This window comes from Hydra vulgaris, chromosome 09 (assembly GCF_038396675.1).
Source record: "Hydra vulgaris chromosome 09, alternate assembly HydraT2T_AEP".
Taxonomy (NCBI): domain Eukaryota; kingdom Metazoa; phylum Cnidaria; class Hydrozoa; order Anthoathecata; family Hydridae; genus Hydra; species Hydra vulgaris.
The window spans coordinates 50859959-50873113 of record NC_088928.1 but is presented as its reverse complement, the minus strand read 5'-3'; the positions used below and the strand labels follow the sequence as shown (position 1 = coordinate 50873113).

General features: G+C 28.8%; 1 protein-coding gene across 1 annotated transcript; it reads left to right on the top strand.

The window, feature by feature from the left end:
- Nucleotides 1-2310: 2310 nt before the first annotated feature.
- LOC100201941 (ectonucleotide pyrophosphatase/phosphodiesterase family member 5) lies at nucleotides 2311-8469 on the top strand. The gene is made up of 2 exons (XM_065805999.1): nucleotides 2311-3246; nucleotides 7933-8469. The coding sequence occupies exons 1-2, from the start codon at nucleotides 2532-2534 to the stop codon at nucleotides 8460-8462; spliced, it is 1245 nt and encodes a 414-aa protein (XP_065662071.1). The 5' UTR covers nucleotides 2311-2531; the 3' UTR covers nucleotides 8463-8469.
- Nucleotides 8470-13155: the final 4686 nt, after the last annotated feature.

Sequence of the window (13155 nt, the reverse complement as noted above, 5' to 3'; positions counted from 1 at the left end):
CATATGTATACAATGGAATCACAAAATGGTCATCGCAAACAACTCGAAACCACAGCAAAAGAATGCGATTTGGGGGTTATAGTATCTAATAATCCTAAAGTGAGGTTACAAACTGAGCACTCAGCTGCAGCTGGTAATAGAGTGCTAGGGCAATTTAAAAAAGGATTCAGAAGTTGTAGTTTAACTCTATGGCGTTTACTATTTACTACTTATATCCGACCATTATAAGAATTTGCCGTTCCAGCGTGGTTTTCTCATTTCATAGGAAATATAAATACAATCGAAAAAGTTCAACATCGAACCGCAAAATGAGTTAAGTCAATTAGTCACCTAAAATACAAGGAACATTTAACACGGCTTAATTTCACTACCCTTTAAACCCGCCGCACGCGTATAGACATTATACAGCATTACAAAATAAATAATGGAATTGATTTAATCGATTTTGTGGCGCCATAAATCACATTAGCGTATTGAAGATCTAAGTATAGTTTAGGAATAAGGAGTCATGCCTTTGAACTGGCCGTCGAAAAAAACCTGAAACATTATGAAAGACGTAATTTTTTAACTAATCGAGTAGTTAAAAACTGGAATTCCTTATTAACAACCACAGTAAACGCAACATCACTCAACTGTTTTAAACGTAAACTTTAACAGTACAGTTTCTTCCCGCTTTTCAATTTTTAGTTTGCCTGGCGCAGCTATAATTGCAAATGTTGTCAGAAAAGAGGACCCCTTTTCTGCCTCTCTCCGTCAATAGAATATGTATTTTAGATAAATTCTTTCCACGAACTGTTTTCACTGTGCATGATTTCAATCATTTTGTAAATAATATTTATTGATGACCGAATAAATATAAATTTACATTCTTTATAAATTAACTTTTAAATGTAAATATAAATTAAAATTAATTATAATTTACTTTTAAGTATAAGTATTAATTAAAATTTAATATAAATAAATATTTTATATAAGTTCGTATTCTTTATAAATTTAGTTTTAAATTAAGTAAACGAAAAAATCCAAAATTTCTTCAATTTTGAGAAACTTTCCCCTTAAATTGAAGTTTAAATTTAAAATTTAAAAGTTTTACAGAAATTACGTAAAAATCAGAATTCATTGAAAAAGTAAAAAATAAATTGATAGGTTTGTAAAACATACAATAAATTACTACAAAAATTTCACGTTACAACACGGAACATAAGAGACCGGGGCTAGTTGGCAGCAGGGGTAAGTTGACGAACTGCGTTTATCTCCAGAGGCTTTCATCAGAAAGTAACAAAAATTACATAGTATGAATTCAAAAATTGTAAAAATTCCAGTCACAATTGGTTTACTATTTCTAGTCAGTTTTTTTTTTCAATAGTTGCCGTTTTTCAGAATCGATTGACTGTTTATAAAAAAAAATAGTCTTTTGGGGTAGGTTGGCAATATTTTTGCGCGGCAAGTTGGCTCATAGCATTTACTACGAAAAAAATATGTTTTTATAAGATTTTTTTTTTTTTAATTTTTAACAATATTGAAAAAATTTCTTTTTTACAAAAAAATTAAAAAAAATGGTTTATCTTACAAAAAAAAGAAGGTTTTCATCAGATAAAAAGTATGCCACTGTTTTGTCTGTTATACGAACTAATATAATTTTGTGTGAATGTTACTTTTAGCTGATACCAAACAGCTAAAAGTAACATTCAATTATTGCCTTAAAATTGCTGGCAAAATAAATAGTAAAAAAATTTCTACAAATTTTGCACTTTGTAGTACGTTAATAATCATTTTTATAGTTTGCTCCAACTTACTCCGGGGTAAGTTATAATTTATTGTAATTTGTTGTAAGTGTTATAAGTTGTAAGTTGTAAGTAAATGGCACAACTAGCTACTAGCCCAGGTCTTCCTTACTAAAAATATTACTCAAGGTTTCGCATTTCGTTTCGTTTCAAAAAATTACGACCTGAGATGTCCATGCTTAATAATGATAATGAAAACAAGATCAATTATTTTGTGATAGCGAAGTTTGTCTATTTAATTTATTTTTCTAAGCGTTAAAAATGATTTTGATACAATGTCTCTTGTATAACTCATATAATGGGTCAAAGTAATACAGTTAAAAATGTTTCGATCCACAAGAAGAATTTAACGCAGTACTCACTTAAAAATTTAGCACTCCTTGCGCAAACACGTTTAGTGAAAACGTTTTTCGGCATGATATTGGTACTTAGTTTTTTTTTTTTTTTTATCTCAAACCAAAAATTGTCTTAAAACTAATGTCTGGCCATGCGAGTTATACAGCAAACAAGATTATATTGTTTGTTTATTTTTGTGAACGAACCAAGTTGAACAAGGCTGAAAAAATAAATGCTCTAAACTAAAATTTAAATTTTCTTCATGCTTGATCTGCATAAAGAAAATTTAAATAAAAAAAATGAGAAATTTCCAATTTTAAAATGTTTGTTAACTTATATAAAAGTGCAAAGAATTGCAGCAAAAAACCAGATTAAATGTGGTATATATGTAACAAAGCTATATGATAAAATATGATTTGTTTTGTCTTTTTTTTATACTTTAACATTTTCATCAACGTTTCGCTGATAAAAAGTGAACGTCAAAAACTACTTCTTGTTTCTCTCGACGGTTTTCGTTGGGATTTTCAGAAAAAAGGATACACGCCAAACCTTGATTGGATAGTAAAACACGGGGTCACAGTTGATTATGTCGTTAACGTATTTCCGACAATAACATATCCAAACCATCAAACAATAGTTACAGGACTTTACCCAGAGCATCATGGAATTATTGGAAATGCTATGTTTAATAAGAAAACGGGAAAATTATTCGACATGCTTAGTGAAGAAACATGGAATCAGTCAACTCCCATATGGATAGAGAATCAGCTGAACGGCTTTGAAAGCGGATTATGCTATTGGCCAGGTCATAACATATTGTTCAACGGTATGAAGGCTAATTATACTGCAGATGATAAATATGCTGATCCTTATACTTCTCCCCAAGAAAATAAAATTATGCCTTTGGAAAAGAGAATCTCTCTTGTTATTAATTGGCTCAAAAAACCTAATGTAACATTTGTTGGTTTTTATTACGAGGAACCTGATGAGACAGCTCATAAAATTGGCGTAGACGTTGAAACTAAAAAGGAGCTTGGCAATATAATATTCAAAACAGACAAAATGATTGGTGAATTGATAAAAGAAATAAATAAGGAAAACATCACCGTTAATTTAATCATAGTAGGTATGTCACATTTTTCATTTTATACATTTATTAAGTTTTTTTCATTTGTTAAATTTATACAGATATAATTGTATAATGATAATATTGTTGTTGATAGTATTACAAGATTGCATTAATAATATTAATAACTATATTCAATATTTATAACAATGTTCGATAATACTTATAACAATATCAATTTTGAGTTTATTTTGTAACAATTTTTGCACATTTTTACCATAAAATAATTTTTTTTAATTAGAATTAAAAATAAATGAATTTCAGCGTCAGTGATATTTGCTACAATTATCATTGAAGTTGAGATTTCAAATGAATAATTAAACGCTATATAATGTTTCATCGTTCATCACATCGTCCAAATGTTTTTATATCAAATAGTTCTGCTATCTTCTTTTAGACTTTTTTTAATCTTGTCTTAAAAGAAATACAGTATTTCCTCTAAAAGTTAGAACTTTTAAAAATAGATAATACAACAAAATTATAATCAAAAAGATAACTTAAAATTAACTAAAATTAACTTAAATTAAATAGATAGTTAAATTAGAAAGTGTTAAACATTAAGTATTGTTTAACTTTTTTTATATTTTTGGTTTATTTTTAATATTTAATATTTATTATATTTCGACCTTAATTTCTTTGAAAAAGAATGGTACCATTCCTTTGCTGCTTATTTACAACAGGCTTCCCAGAAATCTGTACAAACAAATAAATACATAAGGATAAATTACATTAAACACATAACATCAGATTTGCAGCTACTCGAAAGCAAAACTGATACTCAATACGGCTTCCGACTTTATAGCTGTGTTATCAATTTTAATAAAATTGATAACACAGAGTACCGCACTTACTTGAATAAAATAGATTGAAAAACTTAATCTTTTTACAATAGCTCAAAAGAGCTTTTAAGACTAAGGTGTACCTAAATGATTAATTTAAATTTTGAAAATGTAGAAAAACTCACAGCTCAAAAAGGTTATACTTTTTGATTATAAACCAAATAATATTTAACTTGAAAAATAAAGTTTATAGAAAAAGACAAAACTGTTCCAGCACATGTTCATAGTAACGAATGTGCTCATAAATAGGTGGAAATCTGCACTACCCAACTAACACAAAACGTTCAAGTACGTTCAACAAACGTTGCAACGTTCGTTGAATGTTTTGTGTTAGTTGGGTAGGTAGCCAACCTAGGTGGAAATCTGCAATAGGCAGCCAACCTAGACGGATATCTGCATAGGTACAAAGTAGTTTAAATAAAAAATAAGTTAAAAAAACTGGGGTGAATCTGCATCAACTAAATTTGCACATTGACATATTGTGCAGTTCTAAATATTACAACACATAATGCACTTATGCAAGTTCTTGCTTACACCAAGATTTGTAAAGTCATTTGGAAACTCATATGCCAGTTTTACATGATTTTTCCATAAACTAATTTTGCTATAAATATATTCAAGCGACAAAGAGTTTTTTGATGGGGGTTTTGATTTGATGGGGACACAATTTTTAGATTGAGATTACCCCATCAAAAAATTATATTGTGTGTTCAAGCTAGATCTGTAGACCCGTAGACCAGCAGAGTTGTAGATCTGTAGATCCAGTAGAAATCTCTATTCTTCTTATAAAGTTGAACTTTAAAAATTATTTTTGATAAATTTTTCTACAACCTATAAAGATTCAATATAATTTAAGGTTTTAAATGCCATAAATAATGTATTAGAACTATCGGCTGATTCGTATTGGAATCTTGTATATGCAATAGGAACCGTATTATTGTTATACTATGTAATCCTATCAAAATCTTATTAGGCAAAAAAAAATCAAATTAATAAAAAAATCTGTATATCTTGTAGTCCAAAAAAGACTTATTAATGCAGTATTTTTGCCCTACGAGATGTTTCATTTTCATATAAAATTTTTTTATACTTTTACACTTTTATTGGTGAGCCTTTAGGATGTAGCTGCCCTATATTATACCTATATATGCCCTATATATACCTATAGCTTACCTGCAAACCTAGTAAACTAGATAATTATCTCATGAGCCTAGTAGAAATCCTATTTCTACCATACGCTACAGCGGAGAAAATAGAATTAACCTCACCTTTATTTTTCGTTTTAATTTAACAAAAGTAGCAGTGAAACAATTATTAAATCTACTTTATTTCTTATTATCTTCTACTACAATTAAAAAAATTATAAATTGGTATGTTTAAATAATTACAAATGGAAGAAAAACTAAGGTATTCAATTTGTGGAGAAAACAGAATTAGCCTCATTTACGTTATATACAAGAAAATACAGAAAACATTTTAATTTTACACTTATTTAATACTAGTAATGCTTCCTGAACTTTTAATGACTTCAAATATGCGACTTGACTTACTAGTCACAAGATTTTGGATAGTTTCTATAGATATTTCATTCCAAACTTCTCTGATACGAGTTTTCAGCTCCAATATGGATTCAAATTGCTTTCCATTTTCATAAACCTTTCTAGAAAGTATTCTCCATAGATTTTCAATTGGGTTTAGAGCTGGGCTGCATGCAGACCATTCATTTTACGTGAATATTTTTTTTCTCTAAACCAAGCTTTTGTAAAATTTGAATTATGAATAGCAGAATTGTCTTGTTGAAAAGAGAAATTTTCACCCACCAATACTTTACCATATTCAAGCTAGTTTCTAATAAGTCAGTGTAGTCCTGTAAGTTCATTTTTGTCGAAATATATGGAAGTGGAAGGTTTCCAGCAAAGGAAAAAGCCCTCCAAACCATAACAGTTCCAACACCAAAGTTACGACTCATCTGAGTTTCTTCCTCTTTTCGAAGGTCGTGCTAATAATATTGATAGCCATCAGGACTATCTAGATTAAACTTTTTTTCATTACTAAAGAGAACTTAATGCCACTCTTCCTGTCATGACATGTGTTCTTTTGCAAATTGTAACCTAGCTTCCTTATGACGAACAGTAAATTTTAGTTTTGGTTATCGCTTTTTCCAAACTGTGTTAGTATCTTCATATAAGATTTGTCTCACTCGTTAAACTGTTACAGGTAGTTATAAATCGGCAGGAATATGAGATGCAGTAATATGCTGAGCAGCAGTAAGACGTACAACAGCTCGTTTAGTACCATAAGCTCCATAATTAAAGCCCATCTTGAAGTAATTATTAATCACTTTTAGGGATCTTTTAACTTTCTTTGCAATTTCCCAATTAGATAAGCCTGTATCTTTGTATGCTTTGATTATAGCTATTTCTACGTTAGTTAAACACTTATCATGTCCCATTTCAAATTCAGGTATCAAAAACCAAATGTAAAACATTTTATGAGCACTGATTTCTCTGTTTTTTTATTAGCTTACAAATAATAATAAAAAAATAAGTCATAAATGCGTATCACCAGATCAAAATATACAAGCAAACTGAAAATAATTATTGATGAGGCTAATTCTATTTGTTACCGCAAATATCAAGTATTATACATTTTATGGTTTTTTCAAATGAACCACAATTTAATTATGCTATAATATAATCTAAAAAGTTGTTGCAAGTAACAATAATTGTAAATGTGTGGATACAAAACATGCATCGCACAAATTTGCTTACAGGTTTTGGTTAGAACATGGTGAGGCTAATTCTATTTTCTCCACTGTATTAAATAAAATTATATTTTTACAATTTCGAAATAGATATAATATTGTCAAGTATCGTTAAACAGTCATGACGCAGTTGTTAAAGTTCTGACTCAGAACTAAGAGATTCGTGGTTCAACGCCGACTCTAGCCAAGTAAGTGACATTTGTAAAGGAGATGTGAAATTCCTGGTTAAATGTTTCTCTAAGATGCTCTATGACAAGACCAATAAGTCTTCTTGAAGCCCCTTAACAACTAAAAAAAAGTTATTTCTTAATCTAGTATTAGTCCTATAGATTATGTAAGAATCCTATAATCCTTATGGCAGTACAGTATTAATTCTTTTACAATTTTATATTCATACTGCACATTCCTATAGGATCCTATAAGACTAGGGTATAGCAATTCTATTGGCCTATAAGAATCCTATAGAACCTATAGGATTCCTTAAATATTGATATAAGATTACAATAAGAACCATATTGATCTATCCGAATCTTTTAAAACCTATAGGATACATATAGGAATCTTAGAACAATCCTATTGATCCGATAGAAATCCTGTAAGATTTATAGGATTCTTATAGGATCCTATAAGACTTTTTGACTTTTAACATTATATACATTTATTTTAAGTCTTGGAACAATAAAATTGTTATTTGAAAACTTTTTAGGAGAAATTTCACTAAAGTAAGAATGAATAATGTTAGGAGATAAAAATGCTTTCTTATAAACATGAACAGCAAAACTTGGTGTATTGATTTGTCAATTGGGTATGTAACTATTCATACTTTAAGACAAATATACAATTTCTTCTTTTATCTTGGCTATAGCTTGAGCTCAAAGAATTTCCGATAATTTTTATAAATAAACTACAACGCTTATTTTTAAAAGTGATGACTTTTTTACCAATAAGATTAAACAAGGTTTTTATTAAACTTTTAAAATTTCACGGCTTTGTAAATTGTTATGACTTATAAACAAAAAAAAAATTTAGATTGTTTTTACATAAAAATGTACTTCGGTATATTTCTATAATATTTTTCTTTAGGAGATCATGGTCACACCACCTTATCATATAAGAAGGTAATTTACTTAGACAAATATATCAACCTTGATGATGCATTAAGTATTAGTGGAACAACTTTTGTATATATATTTGCTAAGACCGGCTGCCTAAAACATATATACAATGGCTTGAAAGCTGGTCAAGATCATTTTAAAGTCTTTCTTAAGGAAAATATACCCGAAGAGTTGCACTTAAAAAACAGCGATAGAGCTCCAGATATATTAGTAATAAGTAGCCATGGATGGACTATTTTGAAAAGTAAAAATTCAAAAGAATGGTTTCAGGAAACTAATGATTATTGGAAAATAGGAGACCATGGGTATGAGCCCGAATTTAAAAGTATGAACACAGTTTTTTATGCATTTGGACCCGCTTTTAAGAAAAACTATAAAAGTCAGTCAGTTCGTATAATTGATTTATATTCACTTATGTGCAAAGTTCTAAAAATTCCGCCCAGAAAAAATGATGGCAACGAAACCATGGTTACTCAATTTCTTAACAAAAATACTTAAAGTTATAATATAGTTATATCTATATATATATATATTATATATATATATATATATATATATATATATATATATATATATATATATATATATATATATATATCTATATGTATATATATATATATATATATATTTGTATATTTATATATTTATATATATATATATATATATATATATATATATATATATATATATATATATATATATATATATATATATATATATATATATATATATATATATATATATATATATATATATGTATGTATGTATAGGTATAGATAGATATATAGGTATAGATAAAGATATATATATGTATAAATATCTGATTTTTTCTTTTATAAATAGTTAGAGTAAACTCAAGTTTAATGAATAATTTTTAAAATCTTTAAATCCAATGATACAACTCAGCAAACATTGTTTGATTGGATTTGTAGTGGACCAATATAGATATTTTTTAGCGGTTCATTGAAGTTTTGCTCATCGGTTACTTAGAGGACCATTAGTGATTATAGACGTGGTAATTGTGACTTGTCGTTGGCTAACCACTTTTAGCGGCTGTCACTAATAGTTTACAAAGTAACCAATAAGCAAAACTAAAGTGGTCTGCTCAAAATGCCTAAATAGGTCTGTAATTCCGCTATAGAACGTTTTCTGGGAATGAAAAAAATTAAAATATTTCTAAAAATTGTTTTTTGATTTCAGCAAAAAATAGTACTATTGATAAAAAAAATTTATTATGTAATTAAAATTAAGATGTCATATACAACCCAAACCAGTAGTTAATCAGCTTATCCGCTAAGTAACTTGATTGGAAAATGTAGTTATTAATTCTAGAACAAGAGTTAAATGTAAAATAAAATACTTGTGATTATTGGCTATTAAAGTTAGTCATAGCAATATAGCCTTATCAATGAAAGATAAATGGGAAAACTTTATGATTTGTTTATAATGCAATCGTAAAATACAGTTTTGCTTGGAGAATAATTGCGAAGAAAATTGTGACATTTTATGAAAAGAGAAGCTTATATTTTATGTACTTTATGCGATAGTGGTGTAGTGGTATAGCGCTAACTTCAGAGGCTAGAGGTTCCGAGTTCGATCCCCACCACGTCTCTGGTTGTACAGCGCTAAACTTGTATTACGGCGCAGCAGCCTTATTTGTCAAGGTTTAAGTTTTGGAGTTATAGAGTCGAGAGAGGGTTATAACCACAATTAAGTAGACTCCTTGTCTGCAGTTGCCTTCTCGGCCTTGGGAGGTATATTAAAATAAAAATAAAAAATAAAAAACTGAAATAAAAATAAAAAATGAAAAAATCCTCGTCTTAAGTTGAACATTGTTAGATACCAAAGGGAAAAAAGAGAACCAAAAGCTATCCTTCAAATTGCCAGCATTAATTACATTAAAACTGAGAAACAAACAAAATATTTAAACGGAATAAAATAGAATCAGCTTTCACAAATAAAAAAAATAAAAAACAGACCAGGAGATGATTATAAATCTAAAAAACGGTTTTTTCTTTCCTAGAGTGACTCAAACGAAGTGTGTGAAGATCGAAATAATAGAACAAAAATTAATATTTTGGAATAAACACAAAAAAAAGAGAAAAGAATAAGTGGTTTTTATAGTACAATAAAGATAAAAAATATAGCACTAAGACACAAATTTAAAAGAAACAGAAGAAATATATGCTGCCCTTTTTGATGCTAAACTTGTAAAAAAAGTAAGTACATAGAGTGAAACAAGCTTAAAAAAAAAATTAGTTGACCTAAAAACGTAAAGAGCTGACCTAAAAAAATGTAAAGAGTTGACATGAAAAAAATTGAAAGAGTTGACCTAAAACTGGAAAGAGTTGACCAAAAAATGGAAAGAGTTGACCTAAAAACCTCAAAATAAATAATAATAGTTTAAGTTGCATTTTCTTAATTTTAGAAAAGATGACACTAAATTCTTTCGAACTGAAAATTCTAAATATTTTAACTGGTTTAACTTTAAAATCAAATCAAGCTGGATGGAGAAACCAAGCAACTTAATAAAACATATGCAAATACAAAAAATCAAACTCAGGAGGTAATGCCATCAACATCAAACATCAACTGAACTTATATACTGAAGTGATATTGCAGAGCTGTCTCTAACTCGAATTTTATCAAACTGAAGCAGTTAAAGAATTTAGCAACAATCTAATTAAAATATAACAATCCAATTAAAATATAATAATCCAATTAAAATATGATAATCTAATTAAAACATTTCATTGTTTTTATTGTTTTGTTTTTTTTCCTTTGTTGGTCGTATTACAATTATATATTGCCAAAAATAAATGTTAAGTAAAAAGTATAAAAATTAACAAAATAAGTAAGAATAAACGTTTTATAAGTGTAAATAAGTAAAGGCAAAGTTATTAATTCATATTATTAATAACAACATTGTATGTCATCTAATGAAAAAATTAGGGTTTTTAATTTACTTTTAAAAAGGTGAAAAGTAATTCAAAATAAAAATTCGGCAAAACAATTTTATTCCAAAGGTGTGGTGCCTTATAGGCAATACAAAATTAATTAAATTTTGTTTTACAAAAAGGTTCATTTAAGAAATCAGTCTTTCACAAATTGTATTTGTTGATAGGTTTCGGAGTAAAAATGTCTTTGAAAACAGAAAGGGAGAACTCATTTTTCTACATCAGTTGTCCCTTTCTGTTTTGAAACTGTTTTGAAAAGAATTGTGGCCATGGCGCAGTGGTTAAAGCGCTTGCTTAAGAAGCAGGAGATCCAGGTTCAAAACGAGCTTTGGACATATTTTCGCGTCACTGTAAGGAAGGAGGGGTGAACTTCCTGGTTAAATGCACTTCCGCGGAGTTCTGTGACAATACCGTTAGGTCTTCTTGGGGCACCTAAATAACAATAATAATAATAAAAAAAAAGCATGTTTACAAAGCATAAAACATTATATATATTTAGCTCGAATGTATTTAAAATTCTCATTTCAATAAAATTTTTTGCGGTAGAAAAGCGATTTGCAAAGCTCATTAAACGGATTGCATGTATATGACGGCAACAAAGACGTTGCAACTTTCTTTTTTCTGTACTACCCCAGACAATATTAGCATAATTTAATTAGTTGTGTATAAATGAATAATAAAGTTTGATTAAAATTTTCTTATTGAGGTAGGTTCGTGCTTTCAAACATAATACTTGTTAGTTTAGAGGCTTTATTTAAATCATTAATATAAATTAGGAAAAGGAGTGGCCCAAAAATTGATAAATAACAATCTAATTAAATTATAACAATTTAATTAAAGTAAAAAGGGGAATCTTTAAAACAAAATCTTTTTAAAGACGTGTAAAAACCTAAAAGTACTTATCATGTCATGTCATATGTATATATATATATATGTATAGGCACGTACCCAAAATAATTTGAAGGGGTGAGCACTTTTTTTAAAGGCGCCAAACGGGCATACAAATTGCATACAATAATTCAAAATGAAGAGAATGATATAATTTTTAAATGCGGTAAAATAATAATTAGAAAACCAAATTAAGTAAGAAATAATAAAGTATTGCAGTAAAAATCGTTTTTATATGATTAAGGGTGTAAGCTCCATTCTTCTTGGATGTAGTTTGATAAATAACTTTGCGATTTCTGTTTTGTCTAATGCTTCGACCTTCTCACGATGCACATGCATTAGTGTAAGTGCTCCTAACCGCTCGTCCTATATCGAATGCTCTGATATAAATTGACAATCTGCGAAGTGCAGATACACATCTCTCACATTCACAAGATGTTTCTGGAAGTGTACAGCCAATGCATAAGAGTGTATGTACATTTGGAAGAGCTTGCTTATCGCATTACAATGAAGCTGGTAAATATTTTGGTTTTGGGTCTTCCATTTTATCATAAAGTTTCTTCCAGCAACTAATTTCTTCCTCAAGCAATTCTGGAAGAGGTAGATCATTACTATAAATTTTGACAACATCTTTAAGACTTTCGATTATGTCACATATTGAAGCTTGAGATTTTCACACATGACATATATTAGTTTTATAGCTTGACAATATTGTTCACTAAACATTAATTGGAGGTCCGATATAATGTAATCCAAATAAGGAATCAAAATGTTACGCTTGCAAAACTCATTTGGAGGATCAGCTGGAGTCTTCTGACAATAAGTTTGCCATTGAACTGCCCTAGATGTTATCTCATCAACGCCCAAATGATCTGCTGTTCTTAAAGCATGAGTGAAAATGAAATTAGATTGTTATTCAAGCTGAGCATCACATCTGTGTTTTAATTCTAATACATTTTCCTGTACTTCTTTGTATGCGCCAACCACATCTTGTGTTCGGCCTTGTAAAGAAATAGCTATGGCCCTCAGATATGATGTCAATCGTATAATTGTTACCAGTGTATAAATGAGTTCAAAGATTTAAAGATATTATTTGTAAGACAGAGCATTTCGTCAATCTTCCGGTGTCCAGCTTGACTAATCTTCATCTTTACTGGTGTATACATTCAGATGCAATTTATCGGCCATAACTTTACACAAAATAACAATGTAGCATAGCGCATCCTAAAAATAATGTGGCCATCAATATTCTCTATTCATCTTGTAATACAGATATACAGAAGACTTTCTCTGTGAGCAGCTCCAGCTTCTTTTTTATTATTTCAATTAGCAGTTGTTCTCTCTTT